At 46.9% G+C, this 18,527-nt stretch overlaps 1 protein-coding gene across 6 annotated transcripts; it reads left to right on the top strand.

The window, feature by feature from the left end:
• Window positions 1-594: 594 nt before the first annotated feature.
• Window positions 595-18,333, top strand: LOC118371134 (nuclear receptor coactivator 6-like). Of its 6 annotated transcripts, XM_035756462.2 has the most exons (20): window positions 597-915; window positions 4,413-4,734; window positions 4,917-5,072; window positions 5,208-5,330; window positions 7,448-7,561; window positions 7,671-7,813; window positions 7,942-8,659; window positions 9,162-9,305; window positions 9,443-10,107; window positions 10,224-10,514; window positions 10,668-10,810; window positions 11,566-11,684; window positions 11,774-12,174; window positions 12,295-12,525; window positions 12,676-15,898; window positions 16,002-16,058; window positions 16,842-16,869; window positions 17,374-17,415; window positions 17,689-17,828; window positions 17,978-18,333. In XM_035756462.2, exons 2-20 carry the CDS (start codon window positions 4,461-4,463, stop codon window positions 18,022-18,024), a joined length of 7,059 nt encoding a protein of 2,352 aa, XP_035612355.1. In that variant the 5' UTR covers window positions 597-915; window positions 4,413-4,460; the 3' UTR covers window positions 18,025-18,333. The 6 variants fall into 6 exon arrangements, 5 of the variants coding, with proteins under 5 accessions (XP_035612355.1, XP_035612353.1, XP_035612354.1 ...); XM_035756460.2 differs by having other exon boundaries at window positions 10,224-10,810; window positions 16,845-16,869; XM_035756457.2 differs by having other exon boundaries at window positions 598-915; window positions 10,224-10,810.
• The last annotated feature ends 194 nt before the right edge of the window (window positions 18,334-18,527 follow it).

An 18,527-nucleotide genomic window follows, 5' to 3' on the forward strand; every position in this document is an offset into this window, starting at 1 on the left:
TTAAATGAATTATATTTTTAGACATACTGAACTGTCATTAAATGTATTATCAAAATATAAAATATAAAGGTAATCAAATGGGTGTATCAATATCACATTTAAACATGTGGTTCAAATTATTTAAAATTTCGAACAAATGTGAGAACAGACAGTACATACAGTTTAATAAGGGATATGTGTACATACAGTTGGTATAAGCCCCCTCCCTATAAACTGTATTTATAATTATTTGACATATTTTCGGTTGACAAAAATTCTGATACACAATTTCTGTAATATCACATGCCTTACTTTTATTTTCCTGCATAATTAAAATCAGGATTATGCCTCTACTGCCATTAACTACAATTGGACGGATTTGGATTTCTCCCTGACCAATATTGCTGCCATTTTAAATCCATGCTGAACTTTGAGGGGTTTATCATATTAAATTACTAGGGGGCTCTTTATGGCCTCACGTATGAAATTTAAAAAATCATTTTTTTTGGTTCGACACTGATTGACCTCCATACAAAAATATCTCACTTTGTGGTTATTATTTTCATGGACAGATTTTGGGCGGAGTAAAATCTCTAATTTCGCTTTTTCCTCTCTTGACGGTACCAACTCCAGCTACGCAAACACCACCGCAAATAGCGTATTTTAGTAAGATAATGGTCCAATCAAAAAATAGCATCGACAGTCCGTGGGTCGTACGCTACGTTTTAAACGCAGAATATATTCACAAAGAATTACGACGTAAATATGCGAGTATCTCTTTTTGAGAATACAGAGAAAACCGAAAGAAAAAATCTCGTCGGAATCGGATTGGAAAGCCTCTCCTGTTTCGGTGTTGGTTACCACTGTTCCCCGGTTCATGTTTTGTTAGCTATCAGATATTTCATCATTGGACTTTCTCCCTAATGGATTTATCTAGTAAGTATTGCATTGTTATATTTCCTGTTAACATTTGGCTAGCAGTTGTAACAAGCTAGATAAGTAGCAGTAACCGGGACGAATATGATGAAGTAACTTAATACGCATGATCAAGCTAGCCATCTAACCGTTGCATAGTGTTTAGCTGTTAGACGTGTAGCTAGCTAATGCTAAACGCTAACTACTGGATCTTGCTAGCCAGAGCTAGCTGTTAAGGCCTTCATTGTTTTTTTGCTCAGCTGTGTGTCGTGGTGTAAACTTTGTAATCAATAGGCTTTTCGGTGATCTGTAACGTTCATTTTCGACAACTACAAGTTTTTTTTTGCTTGCTTGCGCGGCACTATGCAGGCTTGTCAAGCCAGGTCTTCTTCGTCAATGACCTGCTAGCGAAGGCCTTGCAATCAATCGTTCTGATTACCGCCTTAGCCAATCGACGAAATTATTTAATCGCTTTTGCCAGATAGTGCTGTGGCTTTACATATTTTGTAGTCGGGGTCTTCTTATTAGTTATTGCTAAAACAATGCTTGTTGTTTTGAATTATGTCGCTAGATAGTTAGTTATTATTGGTGTTTTACTTTAGCCATTGCATTTGTGTTCGTTAAGTTAGGTAGGATAGCTTAAAGCTAACGCTACCTGACATGTTAATGATTGTGATAAACATCTTTGTAACTAGCTAATTATAACCAAAAAGACTGTTTGATATACAGGAAATTAACAACTCCCGAAACTTTTAACAACATCGACAGCTATCTTAGCTACATTGAACAACAATTACCAGGGGTATTCTCATGTGTACTACTAGGGTATTACATGGGTACTACTAGCCCTTGTTCATGACTCAGTTTCTTTACATTAAGGGAAAGGGGGATACCTAGTCAGTTGTCCAACTGAACGTTTTCAATTGAAATGTGTCTTCCGCATTTAACCCAACCCATCTGAATCAGAGAGGTACAGGGGGCTGCCTTAATCGAGATCCAGAGTCCCTACGCTTGGATTGAACGCATCGCTTGCAGTATGTTTTTGGAAGCACAATAATCTTATCTTTCATATCAGCGAGATGAGAAAAAAAAACACAGTTTAAATTGATACACAATTTTATAGGGCTATTAGTGTTTCCACACGGCCATATCTCCATGTTACAGCCTGTGTTTACTCTGCTCATCAAACTCGTTGTGGGGGATTGTTCGCGAACTGCTATTTAGCATGATCCAAACACCTGTGTGTAACTGAAGAAGGCCTCGAGAAACGTGTTGTCATAGAAAAATACTGTCGGCTGCAACTGTGATAAATCTGTTGAAAACAGTGTACACACAACACAGGAGGTTGGTAGCGCCTTAATTGAGGAGGATGGGCTCATGATAATGGCTGGAACAGAATTGGTGGAATGGTATCAAATACATCAAACACATGGTTTCCATGTTGCCATTCCATTTACTCTGTTCCAGCCATTATTATGATCTGTCCTCCCCTCAGCAGCCTCCACTGAATACAGTAAGTGTGTACTTTACATTTGTGAAATTATTTTGATGTGATATGAAGTAAAGGGCTTTATGTTTCTAGAACAATATTGCAATGTGAGAATCGATTCACGTTTAGGTGGAGTTTGGACCTTTTTAAGGAGTAACGGTATGCTCCTTACTACATCTTGGGTTAGGGTACGATGTAGTCACAACCCAGCAACATAGGTAACTTGTTTAGGATTTATATACAGTTCCAACTATACTATACTGTACATATATTTGTTGCCTTCATAACAAATAGAATCAAGGTCAGTAATTTGTTATCCATAATTGTGGTCAAGAAATATCTTGACACTTCCTTGCTTGTGTTTGCAAGGTCATGCTTTTTAAATGTATGTGTTAGGCCACTTGTTGTATAGTTTTAGTGAGCCTATCTCTGTCCTTGCTCTCATCAAATCTGTAACAAGTCAAGACTTTATCTTTGATGTACAGTACCAGTCAAAAGTTTAGACGCACCTACTCATTCAAAGTTATTTACTTTTACAATTTTCTACATTGTAGAATAATAGTGAAGACATCAAAACTATGAAATAACACATGAACTCATGTAGTAACCAAAAAAGTGTTAAACAAATCAAAAGATATTTGAGATTCTTCAAAGTAGCCATCATTTGCCTTAATGACAGCATTGCACACTCTTGGCATTCTCTCAACCAGCTTCATGAGATAGTCACATGGAATGCATTTAAATTAACAGGTGTGCCTTGTTAAAAGTTCATTTGTGGAATTTCTTTCCTCCTTAATGCATTTGAGCCAATTGGTTGTGTTGTGAAAAGGTAGGGGTGGTATACAGAAGATAGACCAAGTTCATATTATGGCAAGAACAGCTCAAATAAGCAAAGAGAAACGACAGTCCATCATTACTTTAAGACATGAAGGTCAGTCAATCTGGAAAATGTCAAGAACTTCAATTGAAATTCATTAGAGTTACCAGCCTCAGAAATTGCAGCACAAAAAATTGCTTCACAGAGTTCAAGAAACAGACACATCTCAACATCAACTGTTCAGAGGAGACTGCTTGAACCAGGCCTTCATGGTAAAATTGCTCTAAAGAAACCACTACCAAAGGATACCAATAATAAGAAGAGACTTGCTTGGGCCAACCCACAAGCAATCGGCATTAGATCAGTGGAAATCTGATTTTTGGTCCCAACCTACTGTCTTCGCGAGACTCCGAGTAAGTGAACGGATGATCTACGCATGTGCGGTTCCCGCCGTGAAGCATGGAGGAAGTGTGATGGTGTGGGGGTGCTTTGCTGGTGACACTGTCAGTGATTTTTATTTAGAATTCAAGGCAGATTTAGCCAGCATGGCTACCACAGGATTCTGCTACGATACACAATCTCATCGGGTTTGGGCTTAGTCCCACTATCATTTATTTTTCAACAGGACAATGACCTAACACACCTCCAGGCGGTGTAAGGGCTATTTTACAAATAAGGAGATTGATGGAGTGCTATATCAGATGACTTGGCCTCCACAATCCCCCAACCTCAACCCAATTGAGATGTTTTGGGATGAGTCGGACCGCAGAGTGAAGGAAAAGCAGCCAACAAGTTATCAGCATATATGGGAACTCCTTCAAGACTGTTTGATAATCATTCCAGGTGAAGCAGGTTGAGAGAATTCCAAGCGTGTGCAAAGCTGTCATCAAGGCAAAGGGTGTCTATTTTGAAAAATCTCAAATATATTTAGATTTGTTTAACACTTTTTTTTGTTTGTTTCCCACATGATTCCATATGTGTTATTTCATAGTATTGATGTCTTCACTATTATTCTACAAATTAGAACAAATTAAAATAAATCCTTGAATGAATAGATGTGTCCAAACTTGACTGGAACTGTTCATTGACACTTTCTTATGGCCTTTCTATTGAAAGTAGATTTAATTACATGGCATACATTTTCATATAACTTACAATATTTGTCTCAATTGGGTATATCATGGAAGATAAAGTCCTCGTTTGGTTCCATAGCATAAACGATTCCAGTCTTCCCCACGCCAGTCCTACTGAGAGGGGAAGATGGCACATCAACATCTCCCATTGGAGCTTCCCCAGTGGACAGCAGTCCCAGATGGGGACACTGAATCAGATTCTGACCGGGACTCAGGAGTCGGAGAAGATGCCGGCAGTCACCGTGGCAATGACATCTCGCACCGGCAGGATGGAGTTGGAGAGCGAGGCGGAGAGGGGGATTTCACGATCTTTGTTGCCTTTCGAGGAAATATGGATGACGAGGACTTACAAGAGAAACTTGACAACATCCTTAACGGGATGCCTAGTATGCTTGAACTAGGTTAGTAATGAGTGGTGACGTGGTGCACCTTTCTAAATGGTTAAACAGTTTCCTACTTTGTCAAACTACTTTCAGGATACATTCAATGTTTGAAAGCCATCATTTCAGACCTCTGTATTATTTCTAAGCTGAAAATGAACTGTGATAGTGTATCTCTCATCCTCGGTCTTATCCCTCACCAGATTCTGATAGACTCCAGCCCCAGCATGTGGAGCCATGGAACAGTGTGCGCGTCACCTTTAACATTCCCCGGGAAGCAGCGGAGCGCCTCAGGCTGCTGGCCCAGAACAACCAGCAGCAGCTTCGAGACCTGGGCATCCTCTCTGTACAGATAGAAGGTATGTACAGTACGCAGATAGTCATTGCTGCTGCTATGATCAGGCCCAAAAGTGATAGTTTATTTTATAATAAGCATCCAGAAAAGTACTTAGACCCTGATTGTTGTTGTTAATGTTTGTTTTTGTTTCGTCCAGGTGAAGGAGCCATCAATGTGGCCATGGGGCAGAACAGAGGTCAGGAGGTCAGGGTGAACGGACCAATCGGCGCGCCCGGACAGCTAAGGATGGATGTGGGATTCCCAGGACAACCAGGCCCAGGTACCTAACACTCATATTATGTCATACTGGTCCAGGATGGGGACGTAACAAGTTGAATTATATACATTCATTGTTCATCTTTTAGTTGTTAAAATATAAACAAACCTCCATACCAATCCAGGGCTTGACATTAACTATTGTCCTCTTGTCCAGGACAAGTAAGACAAATAGACGGACAAGAAGAATATAGATTTGTTGTCCGAATAGTAAAAAAAATTATATATATCACTCACAAATCACAATATCTAACTTTTACCCTGTAGGCCAACATTGGAATAATATTGAAATAAATGTGTCATGTACATAAATAAAAAGGCCTACAGGTCAAATTGTAGGTGATGTGCATATCTGCTACAGCCTCATGTCCAAACCCATGCTGACATGAGGGAGGTGCCAGAAAATGTAGCCAAACTTTAATGAGACTTTTAATTACTTAAATATAGGCTAAACACCAGTTATGTTTGACAAATACATATGTTTTATTGTCACATACAGTACACCGGGTCAGCTATAGTAGTATGAATAAACTGTGCCTCAAGTATGTCGAGAGAATCAAGGCTTCAGCCTTTAGCGTGACTGTCACAAGACCGGAGAGTCAAGGACAGTGCCTGTTGTGCACTACACATCACCCACCTTAAATCTGAGCGGAGGTGGTCATCATGTTGAAACTATTTAACCATGAACTTAATTGTTTAAAACCTGGATGTTTTGTCATTTTATAAAAAGCATGTCTTACCTTGTTTCAAAGTATCTTAGGCTAAAATATGACCACATAAATGTTGGGATTATTTTATAAACACTTATGACATTGAAACCAGCATGTTCTATTGGTTTTCAAGTCAGTGTTATTTTATTGTCCAGCAGCCAAAGACATAATCCTAGTCATATTAGTAAACCATGCTAGTTGATGATAATCCTAGTCATATTAGTAAACCATGCTAGTTGATGATAATCCTAGTCATATTAGTAAACCATGCTAGTTGATGATAATCCTAGTCATATTAGTAAACCATGCTAGTTGATGATAATCCTAGTCATATTAGTAAACCATGCTAGTTGATGATAATCCTAGTCCTATTAGTAAACCATGCTAGTTGATGATAATCCTAGTCATATTAGTAAACCATGCTAGTTGATGATAATCCTAGTCATATTAGTAAACCATGCTAGTTGATGATAATCCTAAAAGGCTGAGCCGTTGCCGTACCAGGCAGTGATGCAACCAGTCAGGATGCTCTCGATGGTGCAGCTGTAGCACTTTTGAGGATCTGAGGACCCATGCCAAATCTTTTCAGTCTCGAGGGGGAGTAGATTATGTCGTGCCCTCTTAATGACTGTCTTGGTGTGCTTGAACCATGTTAGTTTGTTGGTGATGTGGACACCAAGGAACTTGAAGCTCTCAACCAGTTCCACTACAGCCCCGTCGATGAGAATGGGGGTGTGCTCGGTCCTCCTTTTCATGTAGTCCACAATCCTCTCCTTTGTCGTGAGCACATTGAGGGAGAGGTTGTTATTCTGGCACCACACTGCCAGGTCTCTGACCACCTCCCTATAGGCTGTCTCATCGTTGTCGGTGATCAGGCCTACCACTGTCGTGTCGTCTGCAAACTTAATGGTGGTGTTGGAGTTGTGCTTGGCCATGCAGTCATGGGTGAACAGGGAGTACAGGAGGGGACTGAGCTCGCACCCCTGTGTGGCCCCTGTGTTGAGGATCAGCGTGGCAGATGTGTTGTTATCTACCTTTACCACCTGGGGGGCGGCCTGTCAGGAGGTCCAGGATCCAGTTGCAGAGGAAGATGTTTAGTCCCAGGGTCCTTAGCTTAGTGATGAGCTTTGTGGGCACTATGGTGTTGAACACTGAGCTGTAGTCAATGAACAGCATTCTCACATAGGTGTTCCTTTTGTCCAAGTTGGAAAGGGCAGTGTGGAGTGCAATATAGATTGCATCTGGATCTGTTGGGGCGGTATGCAAATTGGAGTGGGTCTAGGGTTTCTGGGATAAGGGTGTTGATGTGAGCCAAGTGACATGAGCTTTTGGATAATAAAAAAAGAGGTCCTTCAGACGAGTAGGACAGGTGGCTAAAAAAGTTAATGTCAAGCCCTATAATCTCTCGTAGGAGGCATGAGAATGAGCAACCCGTCGATGGTCCCCCCTGGCCCCGGTATGTCTGGCCAGGCCATGGTCCCCAGCAGCAGTGGACAGATGCATCCCAGACCCCCTTCGCAGACTGGTGAGGACATACTTGCTTAATAACCAACCAGTTAACTCATTCACGGATCCAGAATATATGCAACTTGTTCAGAGGTAGTGAACATGGATGTGTTTTTCCCCTCCTTCAGATGCAATGGACCCCATGATGTCCTTACAACAGCAGCAGCTTCAGCATCCCCAGGCTGGCCCCCACAGCCAAGGCCCCATGCCCCCCCAGGCTGGCCCCCACAGCCAAGGCCCCATGCCCCCCCAGGCTGCTCACCACATTCAGGTATATAATCACTAATGGAGCTCAACAATAACCATGTGTTTATAATCACTATCAATACTACCAAGTAATGAAAGGATCAACGGTATTAGGAGTTGATTGCATTTATAAAGGCTGTGTTTTGACCACAGGTCATGCAGGCAGGGCGGCAGCTCAACCCAGCCGCCCTCCAGCAGCTGCAGCAGGCTCAGCAACAGGCCCAGCTCTCCCAGCTTGGTGGCCCCCGTCCCCCTTTCAATCCCTCCGGCCAGATGCCCGTACCCTCCGGCTGGAACCAGCTCCCCTCAGGGGTCCTCCAGCCCCCTCCAGCTCAGGGAGGACCCATGGGCCCAGCAGCCTGGAGGAAGGCGCCTCCCCAAGTCCAGATGGGCCAACGTCCCCCCTCCCTGGCTACAGTGCAGACCCCCAGCCACCCTCCACCTCCGTACCCGTTTGGTAGCCAGCAGGCTGGCCAGGTGTTTAATGCTATGGGGCAGCTACAGCAACAGCAGCAGTCAGGGGCTGGTCAATTTGCAGCGCCCCAACCTAAAGGTCCCCAAGGTGTGCTTGGAGGGGTGGCAGGACTCCCTAGACCTCATCTGCCTCCATCAGCAGGGCCTCAGGGTAACCTCACAGCCAAGTCCCCTGGGTCTTCATCTTCCCCCTTCCAGCAGGGTTCTCCAGGGACTCCTCCCATGATGGGTCAGGCCCAGCTAGGCCCGCGATCTATGACCCCACAGGGTTTCCCTCAAGGGGTGGGCTCACCGGGCAGGGTGGTGATGGGACAGCAGGGTAACATGCAGCAAGGGTTCATAGGAATGCCCCAACATGGGCAACCTGGACCTCAGGTTCATCAAGGAGGAATGGGAGGTAAGAAGCTAAACCATTGTGGATGACTACAAATGATTAATTCACTTTCATAGAGTATGTTTGTTTCATGGCCACAGATGATCTCCTGTGTTATTACCTTTGTAGTTAGAATTGCTGTTAACTAGGAATGTGACTGTATTTCAATATTTCTTTCCATGGCAAAAATGAAAACATGAAACAGATAACACTTTGGTCCTTTTAAAAACCTGCTGTATGTAAAATGTTGTGTGCTATAGCGTGAAAAATACATTTGTGATTCTGGATGACAACGTTTGTTTCCAACATTGGGGATGTTTTCCTCAAGAAATGATATCTGATTCGTGTTTTCTTTCCTTGCCACATACTAGTGTGTATCATGATACTGGTATTGTCCTGGCCCTACTGGTATCACAATTCACTCTTAACTCAAAATAGTACTCAGACAGTTAGTGTAATACAGACTCACTATAATGACCGTGTTAGCTGGGCTGATGAAGTTCCCCATGGTGATGTTTGATCACAGGCATGCCCAAACGTCTGCCCATGGGGTTCCCTAGCGTCTCAGGGAACCAGAACTTTGCCCAGGGTCAGGTGACTAGTGCCCCAGGAACCCCAGGGGGAGGAGCCAATCCCCAGCCCCAGAGCAGCCAGACTATGGCCCACACAGGTACAAGACCAAGAATAGATCAGCACATACCTTTCAGACATACTGTATACCATAAAAATGCTTAAGAGCAGATAACACAGTGATATGATTTAGACTGCATTCGTCAGTGTCATTCTTCTATCACAATCTGATTTCAGGATCCCAGTCGTCAGCCTCCACCCCCAACACCATGCAGGGTCCATCCCACTCCCAGCCCAACGTCATGGGTCTCCACAGTGGCATGGCTGGCCAGCCCCAAGGCACAAACTCTGGGCCCAGTATGAGCCAGCCCCAGCCAGGCCTCCAGTCCCAGATGATGGACCTCCAGGGCCAGCCCGTGTCCTCGTCCCCCAGCCAGATGGTCCAAGGTGGGGGTCAGGGGCAGACAGTCCTCTCTAGACCCCTCAACCCAGGGCAGAGAGGAGGCATGACCCCACCTAAACAGCTGATGCCACAGCAGGGCCAGGGCCAGATGATTGGAGGGCCGGGGCACCAGGCGATGCTCCTACAACAACAACAGCAAAACTCCATGATGGAACAGATGCAACAAATGCAAGGAAACAAGCAGGCGTTTGGGTTGAAAGGTCAAGCCGGGGTCATGCCAGGTCAGATGATGCGGGGTCCATCTCCTAACGTGCCTGGTAACATGGCTCAGTTCCAGCAGCCTCAGGTGGGCCAACAGCAGCAACAAATGACTCCACAGCAGCAGCATCAACAGCAGCAGCAAATGGCTCAGCTTCAACAGTTACAACAACTGCAGCTACAACAGCTACAACAGCAGCAGCAGCAGCAGCAACAACAGATGACCCAGCAGCCCCAACAGGTATTTCATTACTTTTTTTCCTTTTTTATTTGCACGGTGGGAAACCATCCACAAATTTTACTTCTGGGTAGCATTAAAGAGTATTATTTCACTCGCTCATTCCTTAATTTGTTCAGGTCCCCATTGGCGGCAACCCCAACCAGGCCATGGGTATGCAGGGTCAACAGATGAGACTCCCCAGTGGTCATCCTCTGGTCCAACAGCAGCTACAGCAGCAGCAGCAGCAGCTCCAACAAAAACAAGCCATGCTGCAACAGCAGCAGCAACAGGCGGCACAGCAACACCCACACGCTCTCGGGGACCCCAGCGGTGCTACAGGCGACATGGGCGGTGTCCAACAGATGCTCCCGGACATGCAGGTTCAGCAACAAGGCATGATGGGAATTGGAGTCCCTCAGCACATGCAGGTGGGCAATGGCCACTTCCCTGGTCATGGGATGAACTTCAACCCCCAGTTTGGGGGTCAGATGCCCATGGGAGGGCCGTGTGCTCAGGCAGGGGGGTTTCCAGTGAACAAGGATGTGACGCTAACCAGTCCTCTCCTGGTCAACCTGCTTCAGAGTGACATCTCTGCCAGTCAATTTGGTCCTGGGGGGAAGCAGGCGGCTGGAGGACCTGGCCAGGCCAAACCCAAGAAGAAGAAACCACCACGCAAGAAGAAGCCCAAAGTAGGGGAGGGACAGCAGCCGGTCGAGGGGCTAGGGTAAGCAGCTGGATTTAATTGAAATTAAAAACTATAATGAACAAAAATATAAACGCAACATGTAAAGTGTTGGTCTCATGTTTCATGAGCTGAAATAAAAGTTCTCAGAAATGTTCCATACGCACAAAAAGCTTATTTCTCTCAAATTTTGTGTACAAATTTGTTTACATACATGTTAGTGAGCATTTCTCCTTTACCAAGATAATCCATCACCTGACAGGTGTAGCATATCAAGAAGCTGATTAAACAGCATGATCATTACACAGGTACAACCTTTTGCTGAGGACAATAAAAGGTCACTCTAAAATGTGCAGTTTTGCCACACAACACAATGCCATAGTTGTCTCAAGTTTTGAGGAAGCGTGCACTTGGCATGCTGACTGCAAGAATGTCCACTAGAGCTGTTGCCAGAGAATGTACATTTCTCTACCATAAGCCACCACCAATGTGGTTTTAGATGTATTTTTCTTTGTAATAAATCCCTTTTGTGGGGAAAAACTCTTTGTTTGCAGGGCCTTGCTCCCCAGCGGGTGTGCATGGCTCTCAGTGGGTGGGCATGGCTCTCAGTGGGTGTGCATGGCTCTCAGTGGGTGGGCATATGTGAAATCCATAGATTAGGGCCTATTTCCTTATTTGAACTGTAATTCACAAAAATCTTCGAAATTGTTGTGTTTTATATTTTTGTTAAGTATATATTTTCTCAAGGTATTTGTTATTGGACATGGTTTGTCATTGAGGTATTCTTCTCTCCTCAGGGGTCTGGATGTGGGGGCTGGCCTGGAGGACCCAGAGCTGCCAGGGCTGAGTGGGGAACAGGGAGTGGGCATGGACCCTTCCGGACCCAAACTCTCAGACTTCACCAACAGGCCTGCAGGTATGCAATTTGAATGCTTCTTGGTTTGCTTACTCACACTGTTCTATATAGTTGATTGGCTTTCGATCACTCCTTTTCTCTCATGTCAGGTTTCCCAGGTCAGCCTGGAGACCAGAGAGTCCTACAGCAGGTGCCCATGCAGTTCATGCAACAACAACAACAACAACAGCAGCAACAACAACAACAGCAGCAGCAGCAACAACAACAGCAGCAGCAGCAACAACAACAACAACAACAACAGCAGCAGCAACAACAACAACAGCAACAACAACAGCAGCAGCAACAACAACAACAGCATCAAATGCAGCATATGCAACAACAGCAAATGCAACAGCTGCAACAACAGCAAATGCAACAACTACAACAGCAGCAGATGCAGGGACTGCAGGTTCCTCCTGGACAGCAGCAGGGGGTGGCTGGAGCTCAGGGTCCGACTCAAGTCCAGCCACAAATGCACCCTCATCAGCTACAACAGCAGCAGCAACAACAGGTATAATCTACTGCCAATGTGTACTTGTTGCTTTCAGCCTTGCATTTGTGTATATGGTGAAAAGACACATTTTCCATTTGGACTATGGATCATCTAGATAACTGGTTTCTTGTGTTAAAGCAGCAGATGCTGATGATCATGAAGATGCAGCAGGAGCAGGCTAAGAGCCGGATGCCCCTCCCTCCAGGCGGGCAGCACCCCCCCAGGGGCATGTTGAATCCCGGGGAGGCCCAGAGAACACCCAGTTCCCAACAGGGCAACATGCCTGTCATGATCAACCTCCAGGGGCACGGAGGAGTGCCTCCCTCTCCAGACAAACCCAGAGGGATGCCCCTCATGGTCAATCCACAGGTTGGACCCACTATCTGGATGTTTGACATTTTTATATATCATATTTATTGTTATTGTCTTGTGAATGTTCTATGCTTGTTGAATTTATCTGTGTGAGATAATGAATTCCTCTGTGTATAAATAAAGTATTCTCTTGCTCTACCTATGTAGATGGCTGGGGCAGCCAGAAGGATGTCTCACCCCGAGGCAGGGCAGGGTACTGGGGCTGAGGAGGCCCCTGGAGCGGCCAACTCCCTGCAAGACAGACCCGGGGGCCAGGAGATGGGGATGCCGCCTGGTAACGGGGCCCAACAGATGGTGGTGAACCAGGGCCCCAATGCCCACATGATGAAGCAAGGCCCAGGCCCCTCGTCCCAGCACCCTGGAGCCAGTCCCCAGCAGCAGATGCCCCCTCAGCCCCAGCAGGGTGGCCCCATGCCAGGCCTCCACTTCCCTAATGTCCCCACAACTTCCCAGAGCTCCAGGCCCAAAACACCCAACCGAGCCAGTCCCAGGCCCTACCACCATCCTCTCACCCCAACCAATCGTCCTCCCAGCACTGAGCCCTCTGAGATCAACCTCTCCCCTGAGAGGCTGAATGCCTCCATCGCAGGCCTGTTCCCCCCCAAGATCAACATCCCTCTGCCCCCCAGGCAGCCCAACCTTAGCCGGGGCTTTGACCAGCAGGGTGGGCTCAACCCCACCACTCTCAAAGCCATAGGGCAGGCCCCTCCCAGCCTAACTCTGCCCAGCAACAACGGAAGTGGTGTAGGTAACTCTAACAACGGTCAGCAGTCTTTCCCTACAGGCAGTGGAGCTGCCAACTCGGGCCAGGGAAAACCGGACAAGCAGCCTGCAGGAGGTCAGGCTAAAAGGGCCAATCCAAGTAACGGCCGCAGGTCCAGCCCTGCCTCCAGCCGCAAAGTCACTAACCCCAGCTCAGGGAGGCAGAAGTGGACCAAAATCACCCTCGCATCCCCGTCTCACCAGCAACAGATGGTCAATCCCCAGACAGGGCATACCATGATGCTGAGCCCCACCCCAGTGCCTCCTAGCCCAGTCACTCTCCCACCAGCGGCGGGGGTGGGCCTAGAGCCCCAGCAGATCCAGACCACCTTCCAGATGATGCAGGGTAACCCAGCTGAGATGCCCAGGGAAGGGCAGGGAATGGCAGGTGTAGAGCACCGGCAGATGCCCCAGCCTCTGAGGGAGCTCTCCGCCCCACGGATGGCTAGCCCCCGTGTAGCCACTCCTCAGGAGGCTAAAGCTGGGCTGGAGCAGACAGTGGTGATAGTGGAGCGGCAGCCTGTACAGAGCACTCCTCAGCAGGCGTCTGGTTCTGAGGCCTCTCCTTCTCTCAGGGATGCGCCTTCCTCCCTCAACCAGCTGCTGGATAATGCAGCCACCCCCAGCGTGCCTCCCAGGCCCACTCTGAGTGCTCCAGCTGGGGATGCTGCCTGCAAGGAGAGCTCTAAAGCCTCCATCGTTTCAGAGAACCCATCCAGTGTTTTTCAGAGCTCGAATGTGGGGGCTACTACTGCTGCTGTGAACGAGCCAGAAGCGAAACCCAAGCCAAGCTCAACCCCCAGCCCAAAACTCCCAAATCCAGTCGGTAGTCCTAACCTGCAGCGCAATGCAAATACCAATCTGAATGCTAATCCCGGCCCTAGCCCCAATCTTAACCCAACTGACAGCCCCAACCTAAACTCTAACTCTATCCCCATCGTCAAGCCTAGCACCCCTAGCCCTAACTTAAATCCCACCATTACCCACGGCCCTACTCTAAACCTTACTCCTAGTCTTAGCGTCAGTGTGGGCGCCAGCGTCAGTCACAGTAGTCCCACCCCCAGCATTACCTCTAGCCCCAAACCTAACCCAAACCCTGCCGTTGGCCCCAAACCAACCCCCAGCCCTAAACCCTCGACCAATGTCCCCACTGTCTTGCAGATCCCTGCATCATCCGCCACCATCTCCCCCAACCAGATCAGTTACACCCCTGCTCCCACCCCCCAGGCCCCCCCAGCCATCATCTCAGCTATGGTGGCAATGCCCAAAAAGAACATCAGACCCCAGCAGTCCAGCCAGCAGACCCGTGGTCCCCACCCCCAGTTTATCACCACTCCTGTGTTTAACACCGGTACCCCCATCTTCCAGGTCCCTACAGTGTCTGTGGCCCCCAACGCCACAGTAGTGTCCCAGCCAGTCACCATGGTAAAGCCCATACAGGTGTCCACCACTAACATCCAGCTCACTGCTGCTCCAACCCAGGCCCAAGCCCCAGCCTCGACTCAGGCTGTTGTGGTCAGTGTGGCTAGCTACCAGCCTGCCCGAACACTAGTTGGGCAGGTCCAGATGGCCACTAGACGTGCTTCCCCTGTCCCTGTTAGTACTCTTCCTCGTCCTCCTCAGCAAAGCCCTGGCACTCCCAAGTCGGAAACCCCGGGTGAGGCGCCCCCTGGCCAGAAATTGAGCCCACCTGTTGGGCAGCCATCCCCCCATCCCAGCCTCTCTCCCACAGCCTTGGCGTTTGCCTCGTCTTCCGTCCAACAGCCCCTTGCGTCCCCTCCTCCATGCTCCAGTCCTGGTGCCCCAGCCAGCACCCGGAAGAGCCCTATGTCCCCCCCCTTGCCTGCCCAGGGAAAGCCTGCCCAGGCTCCTGGCTCTGCACCACCAGTGGGTAATCGACCAGACTACCAGCAGGTTGCTGAAGCACGGGCTGCCCAACCTTTAGAGGTGACTTCCCAGCCCCAGAGGGGGCCGAACTGGGCTGTGCCCCCTCACGCCTTCCCTCCACCCCCTGCATCTGTCATCCAGACTCGGACCACAGTGTCTGGAGCACAGACTCGGACCACAGTGTCTGGAGCACAGACTCGGACCACAGTGTCTGGAGCACAGACTCGGACCACAGTGTCTGGAGCACAGACTCGGACCACAGTGTCTGGAGCACAGACTCGGACCACAGTGTCTGGAGCACAGACTCGGACCACAGCTGCTGCTGTTCCTCTGAAAGTCACCACTCCTCCTCCAGTATCAGCGCCAACTCCTGTCCTTGCGCAACCTACTGCACCAGCCCAGTCCTGTCTTCCTGCCTCTACTACTACCACCCCTCCCCCAGTGTCAGTCCCTGTCCCCACCCGAACCCCTACTACTGCCCCTGTTTCTACCCCTGCTACATCTCTCCCTGCTCCTTCTTCAGCCTCAGTCCCAAGTCCATCCCCATCCACCTCTCCTGTTGCTGGTGTCCCTGGACCCTACAACCCCCCCGGTGACTCCCTAGCCATATCCTCCCTAGTGGCCCCTACCCCTACTGGGGCTCAGCCTGCCCCCATAGCCATGGAGCCTCCCAGCCAGCCAGCCCCACTAGAGCCCCCAGCACCTGCAGGCAACACCCCAGGTACATATTGTTCGATAAATCAATCAATGATTGGGTGACTTATCCCCCCCACATGTCAAACTTTGACTGATAATAATAATCTCCACCATGTCCTTTCTCCCAGTGTCAGTCCAACCTGAACCTCTACAGCAAGAGGAGCCTGCTGCTACGGAGAAGACTGGTAAGTACTGTCACACTAACTTATCTGTAACAAAGTGCTTGATGCTCCAGCAATGGTAATGACATGATATGGCATATTGTTAAGAGGACGGGTGGGAACATCCATAACGTAAGCTAAGATTGTGATATATTATGAGGGAACCATAAAATGTAAATGCATTAGAGCAAGTTATTCATGCAGGCTGTGCTGATCTAGGATCAGTTTTATCTTTAAGATCATAATGAATAAGGTTATTTGTACAGATTCTAGAGCAGTGTTAGCCTGGTTGCCAGTCTGTTTCGCTAACATTCCACTCCCTGAACTATGTCATGTGACATATGTTTGGGCGTTGCCAATGGTGCGGTTTTTATAGGCCCTTCTCTTGGCCGCAGAGACATTTCACTGTTTTTAAAGCTAATTTCCTACAATTATACACATTTTACCATGGCTGAGGCCTTGTTCTTATGTTATCTGAGTGACTCGAGCATTATAACAAAGTCAATGCAATGACATTTTAGGAATTTAAGCTTCTCCCTGACTGTCAATGTTTTTTTGGGGGGGAGGGGGGGTGATTATTAGTTCTCAAAGATGATCTTGTTTAAAAATATTGCTCCATTATCTTTTCTACATAACCCCCTATAAAACATTAGTACATTTTTGGGGGGGCTGCCGCGATTTGACAGCGTTGGTGCCCCACTGCTAAATGCACATAAGGGAAACACTGCTTTATATGATACCCTGTATGCTGTGAACATAATATGCCCTTTGCTGTGATATTTAGTAACCTTTTTTTCCCCTCTACAGCAGAAGGTGCCACAGTAACTGAGCAAGGGTGAGGTTGTCAAAACAGATTTCAAATGAACAAAATGAAACCCTGTTCTTTTTAATAAACAAATACTTTTCATGCCAGGGGTGATTGGGATATTCCATTGCCTTTAAGGTTAACATCAGTATTTAGTACTTGGCCTAGTCTGCTGTAAGTGCCATGTTTGTAAACAGAAATGCTTAGACATTTGTAACTCTACTGAAACTCAGGGAGTTTATTTGGTTGGCCAGGGCAGGGGGGGGTACATGGCGAAACCCAATGAGCCACGTGGCCTCAGCACTTGGTATGTATGCTTAGCATGCAAACTATATCCAAACTTAATGCATGTCAAAAGACAACTCAAGCACTACCACTCCATAAGATATTGTCTACAATATGAATATGGCCATATCTGATTTATATTTTGTGGCGATATTTATAATCATTAAGCGTATTTTGGCGGACTAAAACCATGTTTGTTCAGCATCGTCACAGTTTTAGTTTACCTCTGTTTTTCCACTTCTATCACAGATGGGCAAAGAAAAGAAAGACTCCTGTCAACTTAGTCCCAAGGTATGTATTTACATGCGTGAGTACTGTCAGGATACACGCAGCAGCCCTGTCGCGTTCACCATTTTGTTATCTATTGGATACTGTTTGGGGTGAAGACGGACGACAGTATCTGTGGTAGACGAGGAAAAACAGCCCATTCCCCAAGCGGTTTTCCCAACTGAACTTTCACTGAGTAGCTACTGTAGAGTTACTATTTGTATTATGATCTCTGTAAATGACCTCTCCTGCTTTTCTCTTTCTCCCCTGTTCTGTTTTCTGTTGGGAATCTATCAGGGCTGCCGTGGAGAAGCCGAAAGGTCCCAGCAGACGGAGCTCGCGGGCTGAAAAGGAGGTGGAGGAGGAAACGGTGGCAGACAGCGCGCAGAGGAAGAGACCAGCCAGGCCTGGAGCCAGCACTGTGGTTGCTGCTAAAGGTACACACAGGCACATGTATACAGTACACACACTTCCCACTGAGGGCACACACTCTCTCACACAACTTACTCTTGCATAGCTTAAATTGTAATTTTAAAGTTATTTGTCTCATCAAACTTGTCCCCCTCTCTTTCCTGTGGCCTTTCAGAAACCGGTGCCAGTCCTACCCAGGCTAAAAGAAGGAAGTCTAAGTGACCACAGTAGTGAAACCCTGTGAACTGTAAATGTGTTTTTCTGTCAATCATTCAATGACTTTATTTTCTCCCAGATTATGAATTCACAATGGAGAAAATAACCATGTACAGATAATTGTTTTTAAAATAATTATGTTGATGTTTTGTCCCAGCTATCATGTGAGGTTGTAGCTAGTGTGTGTTTGTGCGTGCGTGAATGTGTTTTGTTTTTAAACAATTATGCTGGATTAATCATGTGAAGACTGATAATTGAAGGTGTCTCAAATGTATAATTATGTTGTGAAACTTAATAAAATGTTCTGCTACTTAATTGTCCTATTTTAATGTGTTGAACTGACATTTTGTGAAAGAAGTTCACACATAAGTGGCTGACATGGCTGCATGAATTGTTCCATTTTACAATATTTTTTTAGGACTGGGTGCTGTCCCCTTTTTTTTTTAAGTGCAGTTTGACAATGGAGTATTTTCTATACTCTATATCCTACTGTTAATCTATCATAGAGA

Source organism: Oncorhynchus keta, chromosome 27 (genome assembly GCF_023373465.1).
Source record: "Oncorhynchus keta strain PuntledgeMale-10-30-2019 chromosome 27, Oket_V2, whole genome shotgun sequence".
NCBI lineage: Eukaryota > Metazoa > Chordata > Actinopteri > Salmoniformes > Salmonidae > Oncorhynchus > Oncorhynchus keta.

Bases quoted from the DNA above. Each gene is read 5' to 3' on its own strand.
- LOC118371134 (XM_035756457.2), top strand. From the start codon at position 4,461: ATGGCACATCAACATCTCCCATTGGAGCTTCCCCAGTGGACAGCAGTC. The intron at 11,685-11,773 runs GTATGCAATTTG...CTCTCATGTCAG, and splicing joins CTTCACCAACAGGCCTGCAG to GTTTCCCAGGTCAGCCTGGA. The intron at 16,870-17,373 runs GTGAGGTTGTCA...CTTCTATCACAG, and splicing joins GCCACAGTAACTGAGCAAGG to ATGGGCAAAGAAAAGAAAGA.